Source organism: Eutrigla gurnardus, assembly GCF_963514095.1.
Source record: "Eutrigla gurnardus genome assembly, chromosome: 9".
In the NCBI taxonomy this organism is placed as follows: Eukaryota; Metazoa; Chordata; class Actinopteri; order Perciformes; family Triglidae; genus Eutrigla; species Eutrigla gurnardus.
In genome coordinates, this window is record NC_139923.1 from 11,905,663 (window position 1) to 11,920,791 (window position 15,129).

The 15,129-nt window shown below is 44.9% G+C and overlaps 1 protein-coding gene across 4 annotated transcripts in view; it reads left to right on the top strand.

Moving 5' to 3' along the window:
- Positions 1-5,755: 5,755 nt before the first annotated feature.
- The window catches only part of reln (reelin), an 86,048-nt gene continuing 76,674 nt past the window's right edge, over positions 5,756-15,129 (top strand). For 2 of the 4 annotated variants that reach the window (XM_084017137.1, XM_084017136.1), the window contains exon 1: positions 5,758-6,282. In XM_084017137.1, the coding sequence (XP_083873263.1) occupies positions 6,033-6,282 (250 nt within the window). In that variant the 5' untranslated portion in view covers positions 5,758-6,032. Of the gene's footprint in view, positions 6,283-15,129 lie in introns of all 4 variants that reach the window. The other 2 variants (XM_084017135.1, XM_084017138.1) reach the window with 2 other exon arrangements.

Here is a 15,129-nt window from a genome sequence, read left to right on the forward strand (position 1 = left end):
ATCTTGTCATGATGAACTTTGACACAATTACCATCTCTGGTGACCATGAGATAGCAGACTTTTTGCCATCATAAGACTGGTGTTGACTCAAATTCTTACTCATCTAGTTACACCGTCGGTCTCTACTTTGAGGGTGGTAACATTTAATGCAATTGGTTGACGTGTTGAAGTGAATTCTGTAAAACTGAGCATGGATCAGTTATCTGCTCGAGTTCCACCACGTCGTGTCTGTTCTGTAGTCTCACTGAAATGAATGAAAAGGTTTGACATGTTGCTTTTGTCTAAATAAGTGGGGCTAATTAAAAACAATGATCTGCGTGGGTTATCAGTGTACATGTAAACTATAGAAACAGTGTCTATCCATTTGTGTATCTGTGTCATTCTGTTTCCCATCCAGGACGTAAACATGTCTTTATATAAACTAAATTAAGAAGTTACACCACATGATTTTAAAGTTTCCTCTTTAGCTCTTGTGATGCCAGTGTGATATCTGAAATCACACACTGGGGAAGCCTTTTGGCGCTTTTGTGTGTTTCAGTGTGAAAAAGCAAAGCCAGCGGAACGGCGGCTCTTCTTTTTGGCAGAACTGTAGAATCTCTGTGTGAAAGGGGGTTTGGTGTCGAATGCGAGGCCTATATTCCATTGTGACCTGTCATTGCTTTACCAAAACCTTTTTTCCTGGCATCTGAAATTCCTCCCCAGACTTTTGCTTTTGCAGAAGATTAAGTCCTGGCCTTCCGATACCTTTATGCTGATGAATGAGGTTCCAGGGTTATACAAGCCTAAGAAGTCTTTTTGACTGACACACCCTCTGTGGACTCTATGGCAAAGGTTACGGAGGTTGTTCAATGTGATGGTACATTTTTAATGAGTAGTTTATTATAGGTTAATTAGTAGGTTGAGAAGCTTCGACTTATAATATTCCAGTGTCGTGAGGTTACCTGTACTTTGCACTTACGTCAGATGTCACATAAACTGTAGAATGGACCTTGTGACACCAGTACAGCTGGCAAGTCAACATGGATACAGGGATACTGATGAGTGGTTCATGAATCACGGACACAGCCTGGACAAAGTTCGCCGTCTACCAGAGATGGACAGAGTACTCGACCCCAGTACTTGAGTTAGAGTACAAATACTACTGGTCAAAATTTACTCCGTTACAAGTAAAAGTAGCTCAGTCAACATGGGACTCAAGTAAGAGTAAAAAAGTACTTGCTTTTAAAGGTACTTAAGTATCCAAAAGTACATGCTTTTAAATTTACTTTAAGTAAAAGTAAGAGTAAATTTCAAATAAAATAATTGGGATCACAGGACTACAGCAGATGTTGCAGATGCAGATGTTTATTAACAATCATTGAAATTGTAACCAAATGAACCTGCACCGTCCAACTAACTCTCTATCATTGGGAACTGGAACCCCCTCAAAGACCAATGTTGTCCCCACACCACTGGTTGAGAATCACTGTTTTACAAAAAACTACATCTCTGCTTTCAATAACTGTTGAAGTCACTTGTCTTTACAGGAAGGACAATATAGGAGCACAACAAACTCTGTCTCCCCATGTATCCTTATGGGGAGGGATTACGTATTTCCACTTTTGCGTAGATCCCAGTGGAGAGCGTGCACTGTGATAGGTTTCCTTCTTTGACAAACACAGCTTGTGTCCAATAGTACTTAAAAAAAAAGAAAGGGGGAAAAAAAAAAGAGCAGACCTGAAAGTAACAAGTACTTTTCAGCCTTTCTAGAAATTTCCTTGAGTAAAAGTAAAAGTATTTGTCTTGGAAATGTATTTAAGTAAGAGTAATAAGTACCAAAGAAATCTAATACTCAAGTAAAGTACAAATCCTCTGGATATGTAAGTACAGTACTTAGGTAAATTTACTCCGTTACTGTCTACTGCCGTCTACACAAACAACAGAACAATGCTTCCCTGATGACACATCACCAACAACTGTATAAAAAGTCCATCTCAAGACCGAAGAATTGTCAGACTCTTGAGGAGTCTGGCCCGATAGTTTGCTTGAAAACCCCAGAAAGTCCGTTTCTCTGCTTTGCTGAGGTGGGAAAGTTGGCGAATCGATAAAAGTAAAATATGAGAGTGCGATGCAAACAGACTGATGCATGTGAATTAAAAGCCCACTGATAGTTCCGCTTCACTGGAGAGACAAAAGATGGCGGCAGACAAAAGAATCATCTCAGTATGAATGATGAGGAGACTATAACCTTCCTGAAATTAATGAATACATGAAACAAATATAAATATTTCATGTTTTTATTTATTTCGTTCATCATTTTGGGATTGACTGGCACTCCTTTAACTTAAAGGAGTCATCACCTGGTTTTATACGTATCCAGCCCCCCTTGGATCGCTTTGGATCAATTCGTAAAACTTATTAGAAAAAAAAAAAAAAAATGTAATCAAACATTGAGCTTGTTCTGACCCTTTTTCGTACCGCGATTTTATCACGCGAGATTACGCGCGAGGTTTTGACTGGTCCGGATGTGCATTGTATAATATGTAATGAGGCGCGCGTTGATTCGCCGCAGGAAGGACAGAGCCGGGGGGGCTTGCCTGCATGCAGACTCCAAAACATAATGGCGGCGCTTCGGCGATTTCAGGTAGCGGACGGGAGGGGGGGTTGGGTGGTGAAAGAGGGGTGGGCTTATGCAAGTAGCCGCCACGGTGACGTCACCGAAGGCGCAGAATCAAAATCTCGTGCTTTAGGAATGCACACCCTTGTGTGCTATTCCTGTTCGGAAAAAGAGCAGAAGCGAAAAAACGGCGCCACTTTCCAACTCCAGCCTTTCAGGCAAGTTTCAACTGAGGTCAAACACAGATATGCATGTTTTAACAAGAGAAATTGCGATTTCCAGGTGATGACTCCTTTAAATCATCTGGCTGTCCCCTCTTCCTCTGCAATGTTTTAATGGCACCTGCCCGGAGAATTAGCGCCACCTACTGCTTCTCTCGATGAACCAACTCCTGTGGTATCATATCATCTTACTATGTAATTTAGTATTGCAGGTGTAATGTTTTGTAGTGCCACCCTGTCGGTGTCATCTTTATAATACCACAATACAACACAACCACATCAGGATTCTCACAGCCAATATGGCCGTAAAAGAACGACGATGACTCGACATTTTGGTTCTACCTGAGAGAATATTTAACATTTGCCGCCCTGAAGCAAGTTCCCCATCCCTGTCCTTAAATCAGATATATTGTTATATTGTGTATACTTGATCAGCTTACTTGTGTTGCTTTTATTGAACCCAAAAGAAACCTCTTGTTCAATTGATGTATACAAAAAAAACTTGAGTTTAATGTTGAATCCAAGTCAAAACTTGAAAGTTGAGAGGTACATTTTTTTTACTACAGCTTGACAACATTTACACAGTCGAATGCTATCGAAGCTGTAAGGACTTAAGCTCTTAAGAAGTCTCTTCGGTGAGTTAATGCAGTTAGATTAATTAAAAGTGCTTAATTAAGGCACCGAGCAGCTGGAGGGGGGGCTGTGGGCCGGTTGAGAGGAACAACAGAGGAGAACGGAGATAACCTCTGACCTCACACTCCTGTCTCAGCAGAACGGTCCACCTAGCTGACCTCGTAGAGCGACTGGGGAGGACGCGCAGTGTTTCTGAAAAGTTACCTTTCAGTCGGACCATACAATGTTTCTTTGCTCAACTTTCTTTTCCACTGCTGTTCCGTGGTGCATGCCCTCAACGTTATCTTAAAGTGGCATACTAAAACAAGCATTACAACACAGCTGGTCCTTGTGAAGCCGCTGTCACACTTTCCAAATCACTTTATTTAGCCCTCTGGTGTTGTGGTGTCCCACAGGCAACAGATGCCGGGGTGTGTAAGTTGTTGCTGTATGTTATGTCCACGGTTGAAAGACTGAAGAATTACAAGTCAAACACAGGATCACATCAATCATTACGTGTAGTGGAGACTGAATTGTGAACGACTGAATATGACAAGGAGAACACTGGGAAATTTGGGCTGACAGAGTGTGTGTTCTTCAAAATCAAACCGCAAAGTGAGCCTGCGAAGCTCTTTAAAGTTGCATAATATTTGCCTTTTTGTCCAGCCTTCTTGGTCTGGAGTGCTATGTGGAGGCACATGCTGACGGGAGCTGGTCCGGGTGCAGCAGCTGGCTTGGCAGGTGAATGACTCTGTGTAAATCATATTAAATACCAAAGCAGAGGGAAACAGTGAATAGACAGAAATACAGTATACGATTTATCGTGTGTGTGTGTGTGTGTGTGTGTGTGTGTGTGTGTGTGTGTGTGTGTGTGTGTGTGTGTGTGTGTGTGTGTGTGTGTGTGTGTGTGTGTGTGTGTGTGTGTGTGTGTGTGTGTGTGTGTGTGTGTGTGTGTGTGTGAGAGAGAGATTCAGGGTTTGGACTGTGGAAGCATTTGGCCATGCTGACCTGGCGGCGTGTGCCTGCTGTGGGTCAGTCAGGCTGTTTGGACAGTGTGTGTGTGTGTGTGTGTGTGTGTGTGTGTGTGTGTGCAGCTTACTGGCTTGGGAGTGTTTATGTCTGTAATGGGCACTTAACCACACAAAGCCAGCAGGCAGCTCAAGAGAAATGCCAGAGGAGACGCTCAGTGGTGTTAACAGCAAGTTCTTTAAGTTCCCTCCGCGATAATTTATTTAATGTGATTTTCTCTGCAGAACCACATTATATAGCAGACCTTGTCTGCTGAGAGAATATTCAAGGGGGGCATAGTGTATCACTTACACACAGAGAAGAGATGGATGAGAGAGAGGTGTGGAGGGAGTGTTGGCTGAAAAGCGTGAGGGCGTTCATATTGTATACATTTATTGCTGGAAAGGAGAGAGTGAGATATGGGGGGGGGGGGGGGTGTTTGAGAAATACTTATCCATCATTTTGTGAGCTAGAGGAGAGTCTGGTGGGGGAGAGAAAGCAGCATTCTGCTGGTGTCTGCACTGTAGTGGTGGGTTAATCTCTTAGCTCTCTGAGAGGCAGCGCACTCTGCTCCGACGGGGAGAAAAAAGTTGGAGAATCCTGTGGAAAAGGAGATTCCGGATGGAAAACCCATGAAAAAAAGCAACAGTGGAGAAGAAGAAAAACAAATCTGAGTGCTGCTGAGGACGAGAGGAGAGACAGAAGGTACAGGGTTGGAAAAACATCGAAAGGGGGGGGGGGGGGGGGGGGATAAGCGGGAGAGCACCAGAGAGACATGGGGAAGAAGAGGGAGGTGAAAAGAGCGGAAGAGGGAGGGAGGAAGGAGGTGTGAGAGTGGGTGGGAGAGGAGGAGACAGTCTGGTGGACGGGTAAAAAGACAAAGGAAAGAGAGGAGAGTGAAAGGGATATGTCAGTGGGGCTGGTTAGGGATGAAGAAACTAACAGATGCATAGAGATAAGACGGCCAAGGTCTCAGGAGAGGGATTCAAGAGGGCAACGTGAAATAACACGGAGGTTTAGTGAGGGGTAAAGAGAAGGAGAGAAGAGATTAGGAAAAAGGCAGAGTGATAGACTGGCGGAGGAGAGGGAGGGGAGAAGTGCTAGATGAGAGAGAGAGAGGAGGGAGGCCGTTTGGTAGAGCGCATACAGCACGCGTGGAGCTGGTGTTAGAGCGGAAGAGAGACGGAGAGAGCAAGAGAGGGAGGGAGGGAGGGAGGGAGGGTGGGAGGAGAGAGGGAAACAGAGGGAGGGGGTGATGTATTTAAACGCTGGAGCAGGACAGCACAGGCGAAGCTCTGAACTCCCTGAGAGTGAAGGTAGGACAGGGAGAGGAAGCAGGAGAACAGAGCTGTACAGTTTTTCCTGACGGCCAACCCCACTCACTCACACACATCAATATTACACCTACACACACACACACACACACAGAGAGACGCACTTATTGTCACGCACCCACTTTTGGACTTTCGACTCATTTGTGGACTCCAAAAGCTGTCCTCTGGGAACTCTACCTGTGTCTTCCTCGCTCCCACTCATCACTCTCCTCAACTCTTCACCCACTGTCACACCCTCGGCCCCTCGCCTGGTGAGGGCAGATGGCCACGGCGCGGGCCTCTCTTGGGGGCGCCTTAGGCTGTGCCCTGCTGGCCCTCGTCTTGGGGAGCAGCGTGGATTTCGGGGCGCCCCCTGCAAGCTTCTACCCCCGTTTCAACCCCTTCTTCTTCCTTTGCACCCACCATGGGGAGCTGGAGGGAGCCGGGGTGGCAGAAGGTGGGGGAGAGGTGCTGCTCAGCCTCCAGATTACAGGCAGCCCCATCGCCTACACCCCCGGACAGGAGTACCAAGGTGAGCACACTCCCTACGGCAACCACTTTGTTGTTGCGTTTTGAAGAGAAGGGGATTTATTGTTTTAGTAAATTGTTGATATTAATGGTAAATCACAAAAATGTGTGAAAATCCAATGCATGTTGTATTATTTTAAAATAGTTTTCCTATTGTGAAATAGATTTTCTTTAGAATTTCTAGACGTTTTCATGATGAACAGACAGTGCCGAAATGCGCTCAAATTGTTATTTTGTGTAAAATACATTGCACAAAAACAACTTTATGCTTAAGAGCTCCACAAACACGTACAGTGAATACATTTTACTTGCAGGTGTTTTGCTTTGCACGTGAGGCACGGCGGCGGTGTTTTCATGCGGGAGTGTGCACTTTCTGTTGTTGGAAAAGCAGCATTTATGTAACTGTAATAAGTAGTGATGCTGAGTTGGACTCCTGTTCAGTGTCGTGAGCAGCTTTGGCGTTTTACAGAGCTGGGATCCTGATGCTTCGTGTGTAGGTGGCTTCTCCACTAACTAACAGCGAGATCCCTTCAACTGAATGAGAGAGAGAGAGAGAGAGAGACAGAGAGAGAGTGTGAAAACGGCGAATGGACAAACGGAGGAGAGCTCTGACTGATTAGAAATGAAAATGAAGGAACTAGTAAACCATGTGCGGCGTGTAAGAGGAGACGGAGATTAATGATGTGATGGATGTCTGTGACTGATGTGCTGACACCTGGTCCTGGAAAATGATCCCCCCGACCTCCCAAACCCGTCCTCATCTCTCAGTCACTCACTTAACACTCAGGACAGTGACCCACGCAGGCCGCCGCACACCGACTCAGGTCACATTCCCATGCAGCTATCTTCTTCTTACATAGACACACGTTTTATGGATATAACTGATTATATCTAACTTCCTAAATAAACAGCCCTTTTCCCTACATTGCACACATCTTTACCTAACCCTGTCTTTGTTGTATTTTGCCTAATTTGATACAGCAAACATTGGATTTATTATGTACATGCGTTGTGAACAACTGCCATCCATTATCATTGCAAATAAACCTCTTGATTGCAAAAACGATCTGTGCGGCAGAGTTTGTGTGATTGTATATAGAAAGGAAAAGGATTTGAGGAGGCCAGAAAAACATACAGAGCAGGAAAACGAGGGAAGTCTGGAAGAAGCGGTATTATCCTCTGTCTGAAAATAACAGCGCGGATCAACCCTTCAGTCAAGCACCTTTTAACTGGGGCCGGGCTTGTAGAGTGGGTGGGGAGAGATTTGAATAACTAGCTGGGTGGATGGGAGGGATAGAGCGCACGGAGAGGTTTAAATAATTAGCATTAGAAATGTGGTGGACGGGGAGGAGGGAGAGATTTAAATAAGGCCACGGCTGGGATCGGATGGAGTAGGGGGAGATTTAAATGACGATGAGAGGATTGAGCAGATAAGATACCAGCTTGCATGGAAAAATGACAGGGTTCCAAGTGGCTCACTTTTCCTTTCTTTTCCTGTTTCTGCATCCCATGTTTTGGCACATGATGGCACCTCATTGTTAAATGTCTAGGGTTTTAACTGAGTTTGCATAGGGATGAAAGGATGAATGGTAGGTGAACAAGTGAGACGTGTTTTGCGGTTTGCTTAGTTGTGCAAGGAGGAGAAATCCCAGACTCTCATCTTCTCAAACCCTGATGGTTATAATCCTTCTCTACATGTTCTTACCATAATAACTGCCAGGCTCATTGTTGCAGGAACGGGGCATTTTGAGGACTATATATATATATATATATATATATATATATATATACAGGCATTAGATTGAGGGTGGACATGTATCTGTCTGCTCTGCTGAAAGCAGGATGAGAGAAATGGATAGAAGAAATAAAAAAAACTGTAAATCACATCTTCTGGTGGAAAGGGCACGTTTTTTGGAGTCCATTTTTTCAAATGAGCTTTTTTTGTATTTCAGCAAGCATCTTTTATTTGATTTGTTCTCAATTGTTACCCGTTGCTTTTTATGTGCTTTTAGTTTTGGATTACATTTGGTTTAATCTCCTAAAAGCAGCGAGTGATCTAACCGCCGAAGGAGCTGCGTGTGGAAATGGTGGGCGGAAGGCATTAGAGATGCTGGCCGTGTGGTCGGTGAAGGGCTGCAGAAAAGAAAACTGAAGAAAGGAGCGCGAAGGAGAGAGGTTGTTAGTAGAGGGAGGGAAAGTTGAAAAGAGAAGAGATAGATGACCTCTTATAAAAGAGACGGGAGGTGAGTGTCTCCAAGACCCTACCTCAGTATTCGGTGCCAAAGCCGGAGGAAGATTCTGTGTGGCCAAACTGTCGTACAGTAATTGGGTTTCTGACCTGACCTCACTGCCTCTCGCTTCTCTGTTGCTTTTGAGTGATAACACTGTGTGTGTGTGTGTGTGTGTGTGTGTGTGTGTGTGTGTGTGTGTGTGTGTGTGTGTGTGTGTGTGTGTGTGTGTGTGTGTGTGTGTGTGTGTGTGTGTGTGTGTGTGTGTGTGTGTTGTAGACGAGATTACGGTGTTTAGCTATTAGAATGAAATGGCCAAGAGAGTTTGCATTACTCACTGTGTGAAAACTTTGAGAGGGTGGGTGTATTGACCGGGGTCACAGCTGACAAAAACCGAAAACAGAAATACTGTAGAGGCGCTCTGAACTGCTGGGAGACCGAAATGAATAGATTTGCGCGCTAGCATTCAGACTAGGGTCAATCCTTGTACCAGACAAATGGAGACACCGAGTCACTCGCACACTGCCCACATACAGCCTTATCTTTCAGAAGAGAGAGCGAGAGCATCGGAAAGAAGAAAGGTCACGCTGGATTTGAGCACGTCCTCTAAAGAATCCAATGACCCTTTTTGAACCACTTTTGCTACACTCAGGAAGCAGTTCTTTATTTCCAATAATATCAAAGCATTTTTTAAATTCTCTCCTCTGACCTCTGTTAACTGCAGTGGGAATGCAGCTACCGCATGTTTATCGGAAGCAACATCACAACACACAAAGTCCTGTTTCCATCACGGTCAATCAGAGAGGGCTGTGTGTGTTTTTTTTTCATTCTCCGTCCCTATTCTTGTCACATGACGCGTTCACTTTCACAGATGAGCGACAGTGTTCAAAAAGGAGACGGTGACGCAGCAGAGGAAGAAACGGGCAAAATCCCTCCAAAACAGACCGTTTTAGTATCAGAAAACATGACCTTTCCAGTAAAGCACAAAAAGGGTCTCATACGGTATTATTAGAAAGCACAACAGAAAAAGACGGAAGGGGGAATGGAATGGCAGTGTGGTGTCCTCTGCAAGTCAGTGGAGAATAGCCAAAAAAAAAAAAAAAAAATGGAGGTGCAAGAAATTGGGCCAGAGAGATTGATTGTGCCTTTGTGTGTCGAGGAATTTGTTCCATTTTGTCAATTTCATCCGAGTTGGTGGTGAGGCGTGTGCTCTGGTGATTAAAGCTAATGCTGTGTTTATCATGACGTGACGTTTGTCTAGAACCCAGCGTTACGTCCGGAGTTAAGTAAATGCTTGTAGTCACAGTATGTGTATTTGCATATAAAGTGTTGAATTGTGTATGCAGGGTTATTGATGTCACTGAATGAGCCACTCACACGAGCCCATGCTGAGGCATGAAGGTTCAGGTAGGCAGCGTGTCTCTCTCACTCTCTCTCACTCTCTCTCTCTCTCTCCCTCTCTCTCTCTCTCTCTCTCTCTCTCTCTCTCTCTCTCTCTCTCTCTCTCTCACTACATGCATTGTTCCGAAAGCCAAACAATACTCAATGGTCTTCAGCAGTGTTTCCCTACCACAGCGCCACAATAGAAAGCCAGGAGGAGGAACAGAGGTGCGACGGAGGGTAAAACAAGAGAGCCGCTTAGAGAACTAGTTGACGGTACATGCTGAAATGGCCATTGCTAATCTGTCAGCGGTCCCTACAGCAGCCTATGCTCCGTGGACCTTTTCTCATGTGCAGATGATTGAAGAGGCCGGAGAAACAATCAACATTTCAAGGAGATTTGGACGTTGCCACTAAATGACATCTTAATGGGAACGGAGATAAATTCATCCCCGCGAAATGCCATCAGCTCCTCCATGATAACCTATCAGATTAGACATTGTGAATCACTGCAGCCGCTCTCCTGCCAACCACCAGAAACAACTCCTTGCAATGGGAACGAGGGCCATTATCTATCCGCAAAGTTGATTACTTGTCGTGATCGGGGGAGATTTCCCCCCAGGACTACTGCTGGCCAAACGTCCGTAGAACAACAAGCCAGTTGTGTCGAAGTGAAGGTCACAGACGTGAGGCTGTAGGAAAGCAGGTTTTATCTCACTGTTTACTGGGTCATATCAGGAAAGCCACAGTGACACATGGAAACACGGGTCCATCTGTAAGTCTTCACTCGCTGTCCTCCTTGAGCTGGAATACCAACATGGCATCACTGCGCTGTGACTCCAGCAGCCCGTCGGATGTTATCATCGCCTTCTGCAGCACCTCTGAGGAGGGCCGTTATGGGCCTGCTTGCTGACCTCTGACCTCATCTTGTCAGTGCTGCGTTGTTTGGAGCTCCGTTCCTACGGAGTGATTAGATTCTGGCTGGTGTCCCTTCTTTTCCTGTCCACCAGTCTAGTGCCCCCGACGTTTCAGTTCAGTTTAACTGTAGCATTTCATATATTTCTATTAAAAGGAGAAGAAGAAAAGCAGTGGTCAGTGAACCATCAAAAGACTGGCCTAGTTTTCATGCAGACCAGTTTAGGGGAACAGGGACACTGAAACAGGAGGTAAGAGTGAGGGAGGAGTACAGGGGCTAATGGTTTAATATGTCTCTCATGTGCGCAAAAGGAAAAGCAACACACAAATAGCACTGGCGTTCTCAAGTGGTCCAAACCCCCGTGCATTCATTAGCCTGGCAGCTCTTCAGCTTCTCTGACTCCCGCTGCTTTGTCTGAATAGGTCACTTCACGAGTACAGAGAAGTGTGTCAAGTGTATTACTGTTTGTATGGGCTCGCTGGGTGTGTTTGGGTGTTCTGTCTTTGTGGACGTTGAATGATGAACCATTTAAAGAGAATTGTATTCACGGAGATATGCCAGTTTCCTTCCCTATAAAGGAGCAGATGGGCGAGAAATGAGAATGGATATTCATTGAGAATATTCCCTTTGTCACACATGCACGCTCGGCCATGCACGCAGCACTCAGCTCTCAGTGGGTGATCCATCACGACACGGAGACAGGTCAGATGTTACGCCGGCTAAACACAAATGTCCCCGATCAGCGGGCTATTACGCCCCCTTTGTGACGATGTTACGACGGGATGTGACATGACGACGCGAACAGGAGGTTAGCGTTTTTCCTACTGTCAGGTGCTAAATGGCTGTGTCACAGGAACACACGTGCTATTATAACACGCTGTATAAAGCGGTGGCAATGATACTGCAAGGAACTTGCAGAGATGCACACATTTGATCTCCACCGTTGTATTTTCTGCAGCAGCTCTGGAGAGTTTGCCGCCGTGATAATTGAGATGGCCCAGATGCCACCTATACGCTACATTTGTGGAAAATTGATTTGCTGCATCGGAGCACGGAGAATCGCCTCCGATAACGGTGACACTGTTAGCCGCTGCCAGGCTTGTGTGCCAGCACCGTGCCAGGTGTGGCAGCGAGAGCTCCGAAATGTAAAGACAGTGAGTGGATCCCTGCCAGGCAGAGGTGTGCGCCTTCCATTTTTAAATTTTTTTTTTATTTTCAATTTCCTCAGCGGATTCCTATTGCAGCCAAAACAAGAAAGCTCTTAACAAGCAAATGTGAGTTGTGTTTTCAGTAACTTTGGTGAGTGGGCAGACGAGTGGGCGTGAGTATTTTCAGGATGTTGGAGTGTGTGCTTGCCTTTTTGGGGGCTTGCCTGATTTGGAGTGCCACTCTGTTGATAATACAAGCTGGGGTCTGCAGATGCTAGCCTCCTGCCGTCCTCGTATGTACTCGCTTGTTGTGTTTCCCTTGTCCCCGTTCTGGTGTCTGGAGCTTTTTAAGTTTTTCCAACAGCACCGACAAAGATTCCTGGCACGGCTTTAGCAACATGGAAATCCAAATATGATGGCGTATTAGTTTTTCCACTCCTGAAGCATAAAGGATTTGGTAGCATTTTTGTTGGTGACTTTCTCACATTCCTGTTGCTGATGATGAAGTCTGATGAGGATTTCTATATACCAGTTAGTGTGCATGTATGGGTCCCTCCGGTAAACCACAGTGAGAAACAGAACACCCGCTCACAGAGCCCACACAACATGCTCTGAGACCCTGCGGCTGTGAGGATGAATCCAAACCACACTGTGTTTACTGCCTAAGTTTTCCAATAGAAAACACACAGAATCACCGTTCTACAGTCTATTTGATTTTTTTTTTTTTATTGGCACATTACAGTTCTCCCCCCTTTCCTCTGCCTCTTTGATGTTTACTTTCAAGTTACAAACAGGTTGTAAACATAATTAGAACGCTTTTTCTTCCAACACAGAAAGCCCAAACATCGGGTCCACATATATAGATTATGTGTGTGGGTCTATGCAAACTCATGCTAATGTCCCCATCCCGATCTACCTCCTAACAATGGACCACTGTTCATTCTCCTTAAGGAGTACCAAGTGGCTCTAAGCCGTATTTTTGAAAAGTGATGGATCCTTTTTAAAAACCTTTCTTCCCTCCTCCCCATCCTCCGTGCTGGATGTGTTGTTCTCATGGGGTGGTTTCCCAGCCGCTGTTGATTAGCGTGGCAGCTTTGCCGATGGCCTCTTCCTTTTGGAGAATGGAGCTCCTGTTGGAGGATTGTGTACCTCCTCCTCCGTCTCCTCCTCTTGCGCTGGATCCTCCTCCTGGCGGTTTCATTGAGAGCGCTCTAATCCCTGCTTGGGGGGCAGTGTGTCGTCTGTGCTGATAGCATTCAGAGGGCCTTGTAGCGCTCCAATGGACCCACTACAGAGGAGGTAGCATGGTGCAACTGGCTGGGTGCTGGCCACACGGCGCGTGGCACAGGCGGATTAGCCCCGGCTCTACCCCCCCCCCTCCCCCCCTCCTTCAAACAACCAGGCCCACTCTGCCCACAGAGACATGGCAGGCTGGCAGCGCCAGATTACACATCCGAACACATGCACACACGTATTGCCGCTGAAAGTGACAGCATGGGTGAAGGGGCTAATGTTTACAGGCCCCCTGAAAATACTTAATACCCCTAATAGTCAGTTGTGAAATCCCACATATCAAACCTGATCCCTCCTGCCCCCACAGGTCCGTGTGTCATCCGTGAGCTCTGACTCAGGATTAGAACATCCACAGAGAGTTCCCCCAGTTAAACAGAGATTAGTGCATTTATCTTGCTTTTAGGAGATATCAGGAAGATTTCTGAACGGCAAGCTTTCCTTTGCCTTTCACTTGTCATCAATAAAGGGAAACATGTCTTTTCTACCAAGCGGTACCCAGAGGAGCAGCATGTCTTACACCTCAGTGGACTAGGTGTTTGATTGCATGTTGGGGAGGATTGGCAACTGAAGTTCAGAACAATGAAGAGGAAGTGAGACGTCACCTTCCTGCCTCGCTATACTCTGGGGAGACTGACTGTCTATTCAATGCAAAGGACAGCGTTCCTCTCTCTTTTGGCTGATTTCTGTCCCTGGGATCAAGAATATGAAATGAGACCAGCATTTACAGCATTTACATCAGCTCCCTCTCTGCCTGCCAGTCAGGCCAGTAACAGTACATGGAAACAGTCCAGGATGTACGCAGGCTTTTAGAAAGACATTGGTCCAAAATGTGAGCTTACTAGAGGGGTGCTGATGCCCCCTTCAACAACAAAAGGATTTCTCTTTCCTACATGTGCATTTTAAGATGGTTGGAGAGCAAAAATGCAATAATGATAGATTTAAAAGTAAGACAGCTCTGTCATTTTGCCGAGGCCGAATGTTACCGAAAGTGTAGCCCCGATATTGTGTTTTAATGATCTGAATCTGTAAAGTAAATAAAGTTTCAGATTCATCTAGTAATAATATAATATTTCCCTCAGAGATGTGATGAAGTGGAAATATAAACAAGCATAAAATGGAAATATTCAATATATTCAAGTACTTCAACATTGTACAGAAATTGAATATATGTTGTTAGATTCCACCACTATTAACCTAAATAAATAACCACCAGTTTATAAATATGATAGGAAATTGTTCTGTGTCTACACAATAAAACAAATAATGACCAACTAATATTTATAACATCAAAATTATTTATTAATCTGAAAAGTAAACACAGTTCTAACAGTTTTTGTTGCGCAAACTTATTTTTTTTCAATAATCATGACATGTATTTTGAATGTAAATAATGTGCCAGAATGCATAAAATCAAAACAGAGCTTGTTTATCAAGTTGTTTATGGGGTAGGATCCCCTGGACCGAGGTCTGGGTTAAGCCAAAATCTCCTCAAGTCCTGGAAACACCCCTGTAAGTGGGCAGGACATGATCTGTCAAGCATTAATACATGAGAATCAGGTTAAATTTTGCAATGAATGATACAGACTACTTTGAAAATACAGAATGATCACAAAACCTTAATCTTAAAATGAATGTTGACAATGTTTCGTTCAAGTGTTCAAGTAAAAGCAAATTCACACTCCGGTTCTCTCTCACCGTCAGCATCCCTGCCGCCCCTGCTCTCGTCTTTATTTCATCCTTGTATTTGAGTTGCATCATTTTGAATTTTTATTGTAGAAATGTGTCTCAAAATGTCCAAAAAGTTAGCAAAATGTGTGTTTTACAATTTAATATTCATACAGTAACACTATTTTATGACACTATAATTATGCAAGGTGTTTGTTTTG